The 14,906-nt window shown below is 43.0% G+C and overlaps 1 protein-coding gene across 9 annotated transcripts in view; it reads right to left on the bottom strand.

Annotated features, from left to right (window-relative positions):
• fbxo15 (F-box protein 15) overlaps positions 1-14,906 on the bottom strand; it is an 80,146-nt gene that overhangs the window by 46,689 nt on the left and 18,551 nt on the right. For 8 of the 9 annotated variants that reach the window (XM_068032328.1, XM_068032332.1, XM_068032331.1 and 5 more), the window contains 2 exons: positions 7,693-7,899; positions 2,025-2,154 (listed from right to left, as the gene is read on the bottom strand). In XM_068032328.1, the coding sequence (XP_067888429.1) occupies positions 2,025-2,154; positions 7,693-7,899 (337 nt within the window). The remainder of the gene's footprint in view (positions 1-2,024; positions 2,155-7,692; positions 7,900-14,906) is intronic. The other variant, XM_068032330.1, reaches the window with a different exon arrangement.

Genomic DNA, 14,906 nt, shown 5'->3' with positions numbered 1-14,906 from the left:
AACCTTACACCTGCCCTCTGTTACCATTGAATGTGCCCCAATTACCTTGGACCGTGTCACATGCAATTTATTCATGCTATCCCTCCCCCCGCTCCTACTCCCGTTACCATCCAAATGCTGACACTGACCCTTGATCCTCCTCAAATCCACCTTGATGTTATTACCAAGTCCCATTCCCCTCCCTATGATGTCATGGAATACCCAACCCTAAGTCTCGACCATCTCCCCCAACAAAATCCAACTGCCCTCATTGACTGTGACTGTTCCCTCGGCCAGCCAGTACCCTGAATTTGCCCACAGGTCCCCAATGTTGACAGCACTCATCCCTCCTTTTAGGCCCCTCATGACTATCTGTTGACTGTAATGCTCAAATCAACCCACCACCCCCACAGCAAGCTTCAGCAGCAATAACAAGCACTACACACCCTGGACGCTCCCCTCCTCCCTCCCCTACTCCTCCACGCAACAGATAACCCCACCCTGTCCTGCCCAAGTTCCCTCTGCTGTTCCCCCATGCACACCCCCCAATGCCTTCCCCACCATCCAGAGAAGAATCGCACATGCTGGTGCCAAGCCTTCCTCGTGCTAGTGAGTTCAAAACATGAAACCAGTTATCTCAGACACATCTGCACAAAGCCGACTGGTGAACGCCACGCTTAAACAAATGTGAATTGGGTGGCATGGGAATACCACTTGCTGCTAAATTAATTTGGTAGATAGGACTTAATTAGAACTAACTGTAGGATAATGAATATTCATGGTATGGAAATGAAGGCAAAGCTGCAATCCACCACCATGCGAAGGAAACTCCGGACTGCCGCAAACACACCGCTGACTTAATTGCAATAGAAAATCCACCATCGGAAATCCAAAAAAACAACTCGCACCTAATTAAATCAGCCTGCACACCACCAAAGCCGTGTTTGTGGGGCCCATAAAATTCCCCCCTTAGGGCTTAATTTTAAACTCCCCCCAATAGGCAGCAGTGGGTCAATCTCGATCCCAACATTAAAAAACTGTTCCCACCTATTTGAAATTTAACCAGAAACAAAACCATCAACAAGTTTCCCGCAAAAAGCAGGCAGGAAACTAATTAACATTCAAAAGTCGTGCCCTAATAAAATCATTGGCGGCATGACTCAAATTTAAGTCAGTGAGAGGCAGGCCCATGGTGTGGGACTCCTGGCAACAGATCCAAAGCAGTAAGTGAAGATCTGCTCCTTGTGGGCCAAAAGGAGCAGGAGTGCTTCCCCCCAGGCCTCAAGTAGACTTCAGCCTCCCCCAGCCGTGATCATGGCTCCAATGTTCTTGCCCCACAACCACCCCCTCCCCTAGCCCCAAAGACCTGATCGTGGCCCTATTATTCTCTTCATCCAAACCCACCCCAAAGCCCCACCGATGTTGATCTGAAGCCTTTATCCTGTGCTGACTGCTGGGGACGACCCCCACAGATTCCCGGCTGTGGCATTCTGCCACTTTTTTTGCACACATGCCACCGACCATGCTGTTAATCTGGCACACTGTTTGGGCAGGACTTTACAGCAGATTGTTTTAATTAATTCTTGCTGCAAAGACCGGGAGGGCCTCCAACATCCCTGGCCACGGCACCTTTTCCAAGATTTCCATGCTCCCCACTAATGTGGAATCTTAGTTTCAGACACCACACGCGAACTCTGCCTCACAATTTCAAAAAAGTTGCTTGTGTATAGCATTACCCATTCTTTGGTAGGAGATAATATATAACTATGTATGGTAGCCTCAGTGGTTATGGTATAGGACTAGGAACCTAACTACTGTGTTAGGGTCAAATCCCATCATGGCAAGCTGTGAAAGAGTTTATCTGGTCATTTACTTAATTTGTTGTGGGATCTTGCTCTGTGTCAATTGGCTGCTGCGTTTCCTGCATTACAACAGTAACTACACTTCAATGCTTTGGGATGTTGTGAGGCTGACATAAATGCAAGTTCCTTCCTTTGCTAGAGACCAGAGTGCAAAAGTAAGTTAAAACCTAGTTGTTAACTCACTTGCCAGCATCCCAGCAACATGCCAGGGCATAAGCACTGTAGTTTGACAAGCTTGTCACCACCAATATACGTACTCGACTCTTCCAGATTTGTTAGATTATATTCCGCAAGTAGAGATCGCCGGCGAGGTCTAAACAAAAAGCTTGAAATTAGTCACATGACATGTACCAGTTTGAGAGATTGCTCAAATCCTATATATTATTTTTAGAAAACATTTTCAATTTTTTTTTTTTTAAAAAGAGCCAAAGTTTAACTAGCAGATTCTTGTGGGACTGTGGGAAACTCCAGTTTCAAGTGAAAATGATATGGGGGGGGGGGGGGGGGTGGGGGAACTGCAAAAAATTTACCACATTTAGAAAAAAGAGAAAGGGGAAATAACGAAAAAATGTTTCCACCTATTCTCTATCTAGTTCTAAAGTACAACTGTTCAAAGTACGGGTACAGCATGCAGTAATTGTTACTGGCCTATAATCCAGAGGCCTGGAATAATCCAGAGAACGTGACTTCAATATTATCCCCCACTATGCCCCACCCATCACCCCCCACACCCCCATGTTCGTTGTCCATCAGAACACCCCCAATCCCCCACCCCCGACTTCCCAATAAGAGAGGCCGATAACTTCATATTTCACTATAGCAGTTGTTTAGAAAAAAAAAATCTGGTACCAGTAAACGAGTCCATGAAGCTGTCGGCTCGTTCTAAAAACCCCCACTGGTATAATGATCACCTTTAGAGAAAGAAGGAAACCTACATGTGACTCTCGCACCAGAGTGGTTCTTAACTGCCCTCCAAATTGGCCTAGCAAACCCACTCAGTTGTACCAAACCACTACCACCAGTTCTCAACAGTGACAAGAGACAGGCAATAAATGCTGCCTACATCCCATGAACAAACATTTTTTTTTTTAAATAAAACTTTTACAGTGGACAGGATTAGAAGTGGTCAGCAGGTGAGGTTTGGTTCAGTACAAAAACAGTCCCAGGGTGTATTAACTACCACGCCTCACTTTAATCTAAAAGCAAAATACTGCGGATGCTAGAAATCTGAAAGAAAAACAAGACATGCTGGAACCACTCAGCAGGTCTGGCAGCATCTGTGGAAAGAGAAGCAGAGTTAACGTTTCGTCTCCACGACCCTTTTTCGGAACCCCACTTTAATCTCACTGCTAGATCTCCCACCCAATTCCATGACACACTAGGAAATATGTCCTCTTCATGAGCATAATTTTCAGCACATTAGCCAAAGACATTTAAAATAGGGAAATCCCTCTTAAAAGCAAGTTGCAATCCCTTTTGCAAGATTGTGTTGTTGGAATGGTGCAGCAAGAAACTGTGGTAGCACGAGGCACAGGCTAGCCCTCAGAATTTCAGAGGCCTACCCGTGGTCATGTTGGAAGTAGTAAGGGTAAGGACGGAAGTTCTCTTCAAAACCAGTGCCAGGAAGATGCAAAAAAAAGAACCAAGTCTATAATAACAACTTGTATTTATATAGCACCTTTAACGTACAAAACATGCCAAGGTATTTCACAGAGGCTTTATAAAACAAAATATGACACTGAGCCACGTAAGGGGATATTAGGCATATGACCAAAAACTTAGTCAGAGATAGGTTTTGAGGGGTGTCTTAAAAGGATAAAAGCAAAGTCGAGAGGTGGAGGAGAGTTCAAACTTATTAATGGAGAAAATGGATAGGGGCTTTCAAGGTGTCACTCATCTTCTGCAGTCTATTTTCCTGCAGATGATGAGTGGAAGCAACGAGCTCCCACCCTATGGGAATGTCTGTGGCACAGAAGGGGCAGCCCATATTGCCCTCTCTTAGGATGTTAGCATATTGGCATCCTTGCCATCCCCTCAATCAATACCAACCATGACAGCAGAAAATCAGAGAAGTGCTGTAATCTACAGCCAGGCCCTGAGGTTTGAATTCATCAACCACAAAGGGTCTTTTACATGAGCAACAGCAGCTTTCCACGAGCTCTGCTGAGGGAGCACCTCATAAGAGTAGGAAAGTTGGTAAGTCTTACAAGAAAAGCAAAATGGGTTGATCTCTTGGATGACAAAGAATTCACAACATATATTTGGAATTAAAATAAGTACTTTTATTATATAGTCTATAGTTTACTAGAGCTTCTTACAGTGAACTTGCATAGAAATTGACTGAATGGTTTCAATGTTCTTCAATTCAGTGGTGAAGGAGTAACAACCGTTAATGCTGAGGAATTGAGGCATCACTGAAAATACTGCTCTATCAACTGTTCCCTGGCACCTCTAGCTACAATGTGTTCTGCTGATTTTTCCTTCTTGTGGGTTTTCCTTACCTTCATTCAGTTCTTTCTCATCTGCCAATGTCTTTTGTTACTGCTGTGCCCCCTCCAACTCCAAATGTCTTTGCATTACTAGGTTTTGCAGAATACAACAAGCCATAATGATGCACCTCAATTTGTCAAAACTATAAGTCCAAGGTACTTGAATCCATGTGCCAAAATGCCAGTTCTAAGCTTTATGATGTCCCTATTGGTCCCTTGGCACTCAATGTACCTGCGTTGCTCAGGTGTCATAAGAATGCAGTGCGGTTTCAGCCAGGTATAGAGGTGCCATCCTCAGATTCCTGATGGATGGAAAGAGGGGAGGATGGAAGAGTGGTGCAGTAAAAAGGCATGGTGATAACTTCCAGTGAAACTGGCACAGACTTGCATTTCCTGCTGTGTTGATCACACTCCAATTCAACACTGATGGAGTGGAAGCCCTTCCTGTTCACATAAAAGCTGCTGGTTCATCTTCCTGTGTCCCAATAAACGAATACAGTCTATTATGACTTGAATACAGGGTAAGTCAGCCATGGCTGTAAATCCCAAAGCTCTCTTATTCTGGCTGTTGATCTCTATTGTGAAGGTAATGAAATAGTTTGCTCTGACAAAGGCAGCATTCATAACTTTTTTGACATAGGTTCCTTCCAAGCTGTTACTGGGGATATCACCTATGTCTATGTCTAATAAGTTAGGGATTGTTGAGTTTGACACCAACTAGCAAAGGGTGGATCCCTGCTTCACAACTTCTCAGATACTGAAACAGTCCATGGCCTCCTGCAGCAAGATCTAGACAATATTCAGGCTTGGGCTGACAAGTGGCATGTAACATTTGTGCCACATAAGTGCCAGGCAATGACCAACTCCAACGAGATAATCTAACCATTTTCCCTTGACATTCGATGGCATTACCATCGCTGAATCCCCCATCAACATCTTGGGGGTTACTACTGACCATAAACTTAACTGGCCAAGCCATATAAAATACTGTTACAAGAGGAGGAGGTCAGAGGCTGATAATTCAGCAGCGAGCAACACTTCCTGACTTCCCAAAGCCTGTCCCCTATCAACAAGGCACAAGTCAGGAGTCGATGGAATACTCTCCACTTGCCTGGATAAGTGTAGCTCCAACAACACTAAAGAAGCTCAACAACACCATCCAGAACAAAGCTGCCCACTTGATCAGTATCTATTCACTACCTTAAACATTCACTCCCTCCACCACCAACGCACAGTGGCAGCAGTGTGTACCACGTACGAGATGCACTGCAGCACTCACCAAGCCTGCTTTGACAGCAACTTCCAAACCCGCAACCTCTACCACCTAGAAGGACAAGGGCAGCAGACATATGGGAACGCCACCGCCTACAAGCTCCCCTTCAAGTCACACACCATCCTGACTTGGAACTGTGTCACTGCTCCTTCAGTCAATGACATGGAACTCCCTTCCTAACAGCACTGTGGATGCGTCTATACCGCATGAACCGCAGGACCGAAGCAGCTCAAGAAGGCGGCTCACCATCACCTTCTCAAGGGAAACTAGGGATTGGCAACAAATGCTGACCTTGCCAGCGACGCCAACATCCCATAAAAAATCCTTCTCGGTGGAGATGAGGGATGGCAAAGAATTATTACCATATAAAATTTGGATACTAATAGCACACACCTCACAGGTCACTGTTATGCACCGGATCAAAAGCAGGAAGCAAAAGAGGATGAACATGCATGTAATAACTGTATTTATTTATTTTAAATGTATTTATTAAGTGGTTGGATATAAAAGGAGAGGAAAGATACTACTTAAAATAGCAATCTTCATTTAAAATTATTTTCGTTTCTTTTCAATTGAAACCTGTTTCATATGGCACTGCTAGTTTAAATTAAATCATGATATTTATGTACCTACAAAGGGTAAAACTATTGGTGCGAACATCTCCCCACTCCCTCCCCTCAATTTAATCAATTTGCTAAAAAAAAACAAAAGGTACAGTACTGAAAACAGTACATCATTTCTAAATGGTTTTCTGGACCAAAATACTGCATTCTCTTGAACTTTATGCTGTTTTCCAATCTAAAGTAATTGGACATCACAAAGAAATAGCACATGTAACCATGTGTTGTAATTTTCCACAGCAACAAATAAATAAATGACTGCATAATTTGGCAGAGGAACTGCAACCTTCAGACATAAGTATTCAGTCAGCTCTGGAAAGTTAAGACTGATTAACAGTTTAGTTGTCAGGCAAACCTCACCCCCTCCCCCCTCCCCACCTGCCAAGACAAGGCACACATGATTTTGCCACATGAACATTAAAACTTAAAATTGCAAGCCCCTGGCTGGAAGGACATTTGCATAATACCAGACAGTAGTGAAACAAAGGAACCAGTCCCCGCCCCAATACACAGAAGAGACCTGCTCAAACCAGACGGTCATACGACCACCTGCTGGGCCAACTAGAGGAGTTTTAAACTGGAAAAACAGAATTTGAACTCAGAACGCCGTGTGCTCCTGGAACTGAAGCAAGGATTACAGCCTCTCCTGTCTGCCTGCTCATCTCTCAGGGAACTGAATCTTGTGAAGACACATGAACCTCAAAGAGAGAAAAGTTTCCTGCGTGAACAAGGTTTAAGCAGAATACTGGGCCCCAAGGAAATGCAAGAATTACCTACAAAAGTACTATACAGTAAGCGAAGCACGGTAACAAGATATTGCCTCAAACTGTTCCACATTATCTTTTCTTTTCTGTCCCTATCTGCATCACGTGTGCATGCTAGCGTGGGTGCGTCATACCCAACCAAATATGAAGCCCCATTAAAACTCACCAAAATGCAGAAAGCTGCAAACAACAGCCAGAGCAGTTTCATTTAAACACAGTATATTGTGATTCGATCGGCTTTATTGTACATGTAGTGTGTAAACATCCTCCGGGTCTATTTTTCTAAACATTTTAAGGGATAATGCTAGTTGTGAGTGGGAAGCGCAAGGTGGAGAGTGTGGAGGACTTCCAAATGTTCCTGGTGCCCAAGGCCACAAGATTTCGAAAAGGAGATTTGAGTGCAAAGATCACAAATTCATTTGCATGAAATTTACTTTGCTACAACCACTTCAGGTGCAGACACTAGAAAAGCCAGAGTAATTGCAATGTTATTTAGGATCAAAATGGGAGCGGAGGATCAATACCCATTTTTCTCTGCATTAGAAGAGTTTTATAACACTATTTGGGAGCAGGAAAGATGGCAAAAAATAAAAATCAGCCTTAGATCTGGTTCACCATCTGCATTCATTTAACAATGAAGTGCAAAGAAACATCATAAGCAGTTAACTTGGTTAAATTCCACCATATGTTCTTTAGTAAACTTACCCATTCATTGCCGGAGTTTTACTTGGATGGAACAACGGTGTGACTCCATACATGCAGAGTGCTTTCAGGCTAGAAAGCGATGGCCAAACTGCACTGTTCCAACACAGTGTAACAGATGTATCACTGAAGTAGGCTTTACTCTGCTCCTTGACATGTTCTTTCCCATTTCTTTCTCGAAGAACAACAATCCAAGTAATTCCAAGAGCTCTGAATACACCAAATATTAAGGCAGTTAATGGTAACTGTGGTCAATTTGATTGCAATACTTAGAATTAGCCACACCTGACGAGTATGATTAAAAGTTTAAAGTCAATATTTTTCAGTGTACTATTACAGAATATCATTTTTTTAAAGTTCAAATAACTATGTATTTTAGCACCACTAATTCTTCACCTCTACTTTAAATTATGGGAACATGGTTAAAAGTGCAAATGATTATTTTGTGAAGTCACATCACAGAAAACAAAGTGGTAAATATCGTGCAAATCTTCAGTTTTCCATTGGACTAGATACAGTATTAATGTCAAGATCAATGAAAAAGTTATTTTTTTTAATTTTGAAAACAAGATGATAAAGCACAGTTCAAGACATTAGAATGGTTGAAAAATTAAAAAGAACAGAAATAATTTAGCTTGGATTTTAAAGGACTGACAATGGAAGTAAAGGAAAATTGTTAGTCCTGCAAAACAATGTGTTAAGACTTGCAATGACTGAAAAACAGAAAATGCTGTAAATACTTATCAGGTCGGCAGCATCTGTGGAAAGAGAACCAGAGTTAACATTTCACGGAAAGGTCACAAACCTGAAAAGTTAAATTTGTTTCTCTCTCCACAGATGCTGGAAGACCTGCAGAGTTTTTCCAGCATTTTCTACTTTTATTTCAGATTTTCAGCATCCGCAATATTATGCTTTTTGTTAGTGCTTTTGGACTTTCAATGCCTCATGGTTTCAACACAAAGCGGAGGTAGAATGCAGTTTGAGAAATACTAATTTATAGTTCAGAAGGTATCAAGACTGAACAGGAGAGATTACAAACCAAAGATGAGGAGGAATTACTTCTCAGGGGGCCAGTTTTGGCTTCATACCTTCTTCAGTAATGCAAAAAGTACAAAGATGTAGGAGCAGATCTAGGTTTTATAGAAAGCGAACAGATTAAGCAAGGGGAAAACAGCGCTTGCCATGAAAGAAATAACATTTCTTCAAAGCTAAAATAGTGAAGCCAAAAATGGTGACAAAACTGGAAGCATCAAAAGGTAAATTGGTCTATTGGTTAGACTTGAAAGAGCCATGGAAAAAAAAATGCTGTTGAAGAACTGAACAGGAATTTTATTGCCCCATCGAAGAACACAAGATAAAATTGCATTCATTTAGCCATATATCAAAAAACTATGAGAAAAACTTTAAAAAGTTCATACATTGGCTTGGTTCATTTGATTTTACTCACCTGAGTCAAAAGGCCATGGAATCAAGTCCCAAGTAAAACTTCAGTGCATATTCTAGACATAGACTTCATTGCAGTACCGATGGTGTGCTGCACTATAAATGCTATTATTTCAATCGAAATATTGTACATGAAATATTTTGAGACATAAGGGAGTAGTTTTTTGTCCAACTGCTTCCATTGAGTGCAAAGCAGGCAAAGTGAGCCTGCAGCCTGTCCAGTGGAAGCAATCCAAAGCATATTAGAGCAGCTCACCAATCGGAAGGAGCAGTAAATCTAGAAGCTCCACTTGAGCCCATTCTATCCAGCGAAGTAAGGTAGGGGTTAGATATATTTTATCCCAACAAATCTTTCTTTCCTTTGGCTAAGTAGTCTGAAGAGGTTTACCCTTAAGGCATTGAATCTTCAAATTGCAAAATATCACAGGACCCTGATCTGCAAGGGGTTAGAATGCTTCTGTTAATGGGCACCTGGGCATCCTATTTCAGGGTCACAACCAAAATAGACACAACCTCAAAATCAATAGGGCAGTAACTGCAACAGTGCTATTTACTTGCGCTACTGCCTCATTCTCACCAGCAGAGTGAATAAAATCAGCCTGAGAATTATTCTTTATTTTTCCTCTTTCTCCCAGCAGTTAGTATTATAGCCAAATTTCAGAACAAATAAGAACTTACATTTATAGACATTTCATCTCTTCAAATTACAAAGTGCTTCATAACTAAGAATTACTTTTCAAGTGCAGGCACTGTTAATGTGGGAAATATGGCAACCCAGAGTGGATATAGCAAGGTCCCATCAATACAAACGAAGGAATGACCAATTAATCTATTTTTGACCATGCTGGTTGAGGGAAGAATTTTGGCCAGGTCACTTTTATACAGCACTTGTGGTTAAACATCCCAAGGCACTTCACAAATGTAATCAAAAACTGACACCAAGCTAAAGGAGAAGAGATTAGGATAGGTGATCAAATGCTAGGTTTTAGCACTGTCTCAATCAAGAGAGGTAGAGACTAGAGATACAAAGAAGTTTGGGGAGGGAATTCCACAGCTTGGGGCCTAGACTGCTGAAATCACAGCCACCAATGGTGAGGAGAAGGGAGTGGAGAATACACAAGAGGCCAGAGGTGCAGGAATGCAAGCTGTAACCCTGAAGGAGGTTACAGAGATTGGGCAGGGGGGAGAGGGGGAGGGGGAAGAGGGGTGCAGGGCCAAGGGAGTTGAACTTGAGAACAATAATATTAAAATTGAAGCGTTGGTAGATCAGGAGCCAATGTAGGTCAGCAACCACAGGAGTGATGGGTGAAGAGGATATGGTACAAGTTAGGATATGAGCAGCAGTGCGATCGATTAGCTCAAGTTTATGGAAGGTGAAATGTTGGAGGCCAGCCAGAAAAGCACTGAAATATTCAAGCTTGGAGGTAACAAAAGCATGGCTGAGGGTTTCAGCTGTTGGGCTGATGCAGGAGCGGAAATGGGTGATATTACAGAGGTAGAAGTGGCTGGACTTTATGATAGAGAGGATATAGGGTCAGAAGCTCAGCAAAAGGTCAAATAAGACGCGGATGTTGCAAACAATCTGGTTCGGCCTGGGACCGTGGCCAGGGAAGGGAGAGGAATCCATTATTGGAGAATGGAGCCTGTTGCGGGGCCAAAGCAATGTCTTTGGTCTCTCAATGTTTAACTGGACAAAATTTCAGTTCATCCATGACAATACAGAGGCAATGGAGATATTGAGGTCTGATTTTAACAGAGCTGGGTATTGGCAGCACTCGTGAAACCTGCTGTTATGTCTTTGGATTAAATAAAATAAAAACAGAAAATGCTGGAAATACTCAGCAAGTCTGGTAGCATCTGTGAAGAGATAAACAGAGTTAACATCTCAGGTCAGTGAACTTTCATCAGGTTTTGTTTTAATTTCAGATTTTCAGCATCTACAGTATTTTGCTTTTGTGTTACTCTTCTGATGTTGCAGCCAAGGGGAAAGATTGCAGATGACATACAAGACCGTATAAGCTTTTATTCTTTGGGCAATAGTGCAGCTAGAAAGGTTATAGGAACTTAGGTACACACGAGTCAGAAGAGGTGAAATCATTGGAATTTAATCATGTACGGCAGAGCCTCCAGTGTAATTGGGAGCAGAACAAACAAAATCAGACAACAATTATTGAAAGTCTTCAGTGTTAAGAGTCACTGAAAGAAATATGAATCTTTATATTTTCCCATCAAGATGTGAAAAGCACATTAAATAGACCGGCACAGCAATGAGCAGCAGTACATATTTCTTTGAGATAAAGGAAATGTTTATGAAAAAAATAAACATTTTCAAACCAGTCTCACGAAAATGTGATTTTTTCCTTAGTAGCACATAAAAAAAAAATCTAAAAATTACTTCTGGAAGTCCTTCCTTTATAAAAAGTAAAAAAAACTAAACAGAAAATCTTCCACAAACCGAAATCTCCAGCATCAGGAAGCCTGCAGTGCCCAAAAGCATTACAGGAGTTCTAGATACTGTCCTTAGAGTCCAGTAATTATAGCTGCAGCTCCAAATTAGATTTTTGAAAAGAAAATCTAAAAGATTGTCCATTGGTTTATAATCTGGTATTCATGTATAAATGTCCCCAGTGGCTCTGCAAGTTTGGTCATGAGGTCATGAACCACAGGCCAGGGAGATCACAAATCCAAATTAGTGCTCAGTTAGATGATCTTAGTTGAAAATATGGTAGGACACTGCACCTGGCCTTAGCCTGGGTAGAGGGGGATATTTTTAAAGAAACATCTCACTGTGTTGTAATAACCTAATCATGATTAAGTTTGATCCAAAAGAAACTTTTGGCCCAAATTCAAAAGATGCAGAGTGATTCTCAGAGCTCTCTTTGATGAACTACCTGCTCCATGACATGTATTTGAACTGTTCTCATCCACCAGTGCTGCCCATCCAGTAAAACCTCACTCCCTCTGAAAGTTTTAATCCTCTGAGAAACACAGAAATTTGGCCCAGTCATGTCCAGAATTTCTTTATTATATAAAAAGGACTTAGTCAAATGGTACTGACTTCCCAAACCACAGAATGACTGCAACTGTCTCAACATCTGCAGGAAAAGGTAGGACTTTTGATCAGGAACTAGAGACTTTGGCCAGGATTTAGAGTCCTGAGGCATTCCCGGAAGTTGGCGTAACTGCTGCCATTTTTCCCGTATCCCATCCAATTCTATATGTAAATGAACGGTGCAGTGAAGGTCATCGGAGACACCAGTGATCACGCAACGAGGATGGCCTTTCATTGGTAGAACCCATCGTCACACAGTCAAGCACCATGAGCGCCACGGCTATAAAGCATCGTGTTTTGTGCCTCAAGGAGCAGCAGCCGGCGTGTTATGCAAGTCTCTTCAGTTACAAAATTAAATCTTGTACTTATTTGTAACTGTTTTTCCCTTCCTTACTTTTTCAAACCCAGCACCAACACCCCATTATCGCATTTTCCCTTGCAGCAAAGTTAAAGAAAATGTCAGGCAGCAGGCATGCGCCCCGCCCCACAGTTTAGTGATGCCGCCCTGCAAGTTTTCCTCCAGACAGTCAGGGAAAGGTGGGAGGTTCTCTTTCCTGCAGATGGAGTCAGAACACCTTCCCACCTAACCAAGGTGGCCTGGACAGAGGTAGAAGAGGTCTTGAACTGTGCCGAACCTGGGTTCAGTGTCGGAAATGGATCAATGACTTGCTCAGATCGGCGAGGGTAAGTGATCTTGGCAAAGCTGTTCCATTGTTTTTCTCCCTGGCTCAGTGCCTTTAAGACAAAGGGTAGACAAGGCATGCAGTGGATTGCTGGAGAAGCCTTGGTGCCATACACCAAATGATTGTGTGCCAAGATGACAATTGGCATTGTTTATCTGCTTGGAGGTGGTGTGCGAAAGCCACTCTGGAATGAGTGATTGCAATGCATGCATGCATGCATGCAATAGTTGTGATGCATCTTTTGACATGTCACTAAATCTGCAGTCTCCTGCAGGATAAACGCACCCACAACCAGCACAATCGTACTAAGACAGGTGGAGGTGTCCCAGACATCCAGGTGCTGACACCAGCTGAACAGAAGAAGGCATTAGAAATTGCGAGAGGACGGAGGCAGGGCAATAGCAGATGATGAGGCAGGATCCTCAAGGCGTTAAAGGACAAGGTGTCATCTTCAGTCTTACAGCCTTATGTGCAAAGCAAAGGAGCATCTGAACTCATGTTCAGCTGATGCTTAATGTGCCAGTTTGTCTCCACTGCAGGTGCCTGCATTTGAGTCGCAGAACACCGCGAGGCCCAAGACTCCTCCTCTGTGGAGGAGGGTGAAGCCCATGCCCCAGAGGGTGCACCGTCACCTGCCTCTTCTTCGACTTCCGCCAGCACAGATACAGCCATATGATGAGCTGGGGTTTAAGATTAGAATCTGGGTCACAAGCTGGTGGTCATGACACAGACAGGTCCCAGTAGCTGAGGGAGCATGTACCAGCCAGCTCCCCTGACAATCGGAGAACTGCTAGAGACCAGGCTCCTGCTCAACCCCACGTTCGTGATGATCCTCTGCTTGCTGCTACAAGTAGTCTTCTGGATGTGCAGTAAACCCATGTGGAAAATACGTCGGAGATGCCTGAGGTCATGCATGGCTTTGCGTGTGCCATGGAGGAATCCATGCAAGCCATGACATCTGCCATGTCCCAGACATATGAGCGCATGGCTTCCTCAGTAGAGTCTGGCGAGCTCCGTGGCGAGTCTGGTTGAGCACTTGAGCCATATGCAATCTGACCTGCCTCCATTGCTGTTGCTGCGGGCTCCATGTAACAGCGTCTAAGCGAGAGGGGAACAAGGAACCTGGATCGTCCTATGGGTGGTCCTTCCCCTCAGGGAGACAGGCAGGTGTCACTGTGCATCCAGATGGAAAAGGAGCTCATGCCAGCTGTCCCGGATACCCCTAGGGTAAGCAGAGTCTCATCCTTACCCCACCCCCCCAACCCCTTACCTCCAGCAGGCGAGCACACAGGGAGACTCAATCACCATTGCTGCAGACCCCCAGAAGAATGGAGCCGTCAAGGCCCCGTTCCTCCAGAGGACACCTGCCATAGTCATCTACGGTAAAGGGACAGTACACTGAGAAGACTACCTCCACCTCAGCTGCTAATGTCGGGGTTGCACCTAGACGTAGTGGTAGAAAATACAAGAAGAAACTGTTTTGATCACAAAGTTGGCATGTGTGGTGTAAATATTGCGCACATATTGCTGACTGTTTCAATACATATTTATTTACTTTCATATTTGAAGCACTATGGTAAATCATTTGCTCTGTTTTATTTGAAAAGGAAAAAGGTTCTTTGGCGGCCTATGGCAGGAATGCATTGATTTTGCAATGCATTTCAGCAAGTGTCCATTGTCCATTTTTATTTTAGCCTTCAGTCCTCAATGATGGCTGTTTTTTGATTGTTTCTTATATTTTTCACTAACAACATGCCTTACATTTGTGATTCTATGTTTACCCCCTTACCTTCCTTGCATTGGTGTATTGTCGGTTCCATCGTAACCCAGAAAAGATTTGATCTGCTGGTCTTAAAGTGCTGCAATACTGTAGCTTCCTGTGTGTGGATTAATGCCTTGATACAGTACAATATTTCCAACGGAGATGCAGGTTGCTTTTAATGAAATTGATAGCATTCAGGCCGTAAGGAACATTGCAGGTTCATGTGTTGTCGTCATAAGAGCCCTTCTTTTTGATTACAGCAATTATTAAGAACCAG

This window comes from Heterodontus francisci, chromosome 5 (assembly GCF_036365525.1).
Source record: "Heterodontus francisci isolate sHetFra1 chromosome 5, sHetFra1.hap1, whole genome shotgun sequence".
NCBI classification, from domain to species: Eukaryota; Metazoa; Chordata; class Chondrichthyes; order Heterodontiformes; family Heterodontidae; genus Heterodontus; species Heterodontus francisci.
The sequence above is the reverse complement of the archived record's forward strand: the minus strand, read 5'-3'. Positions and strand labels throughout refer to the sequence as shown.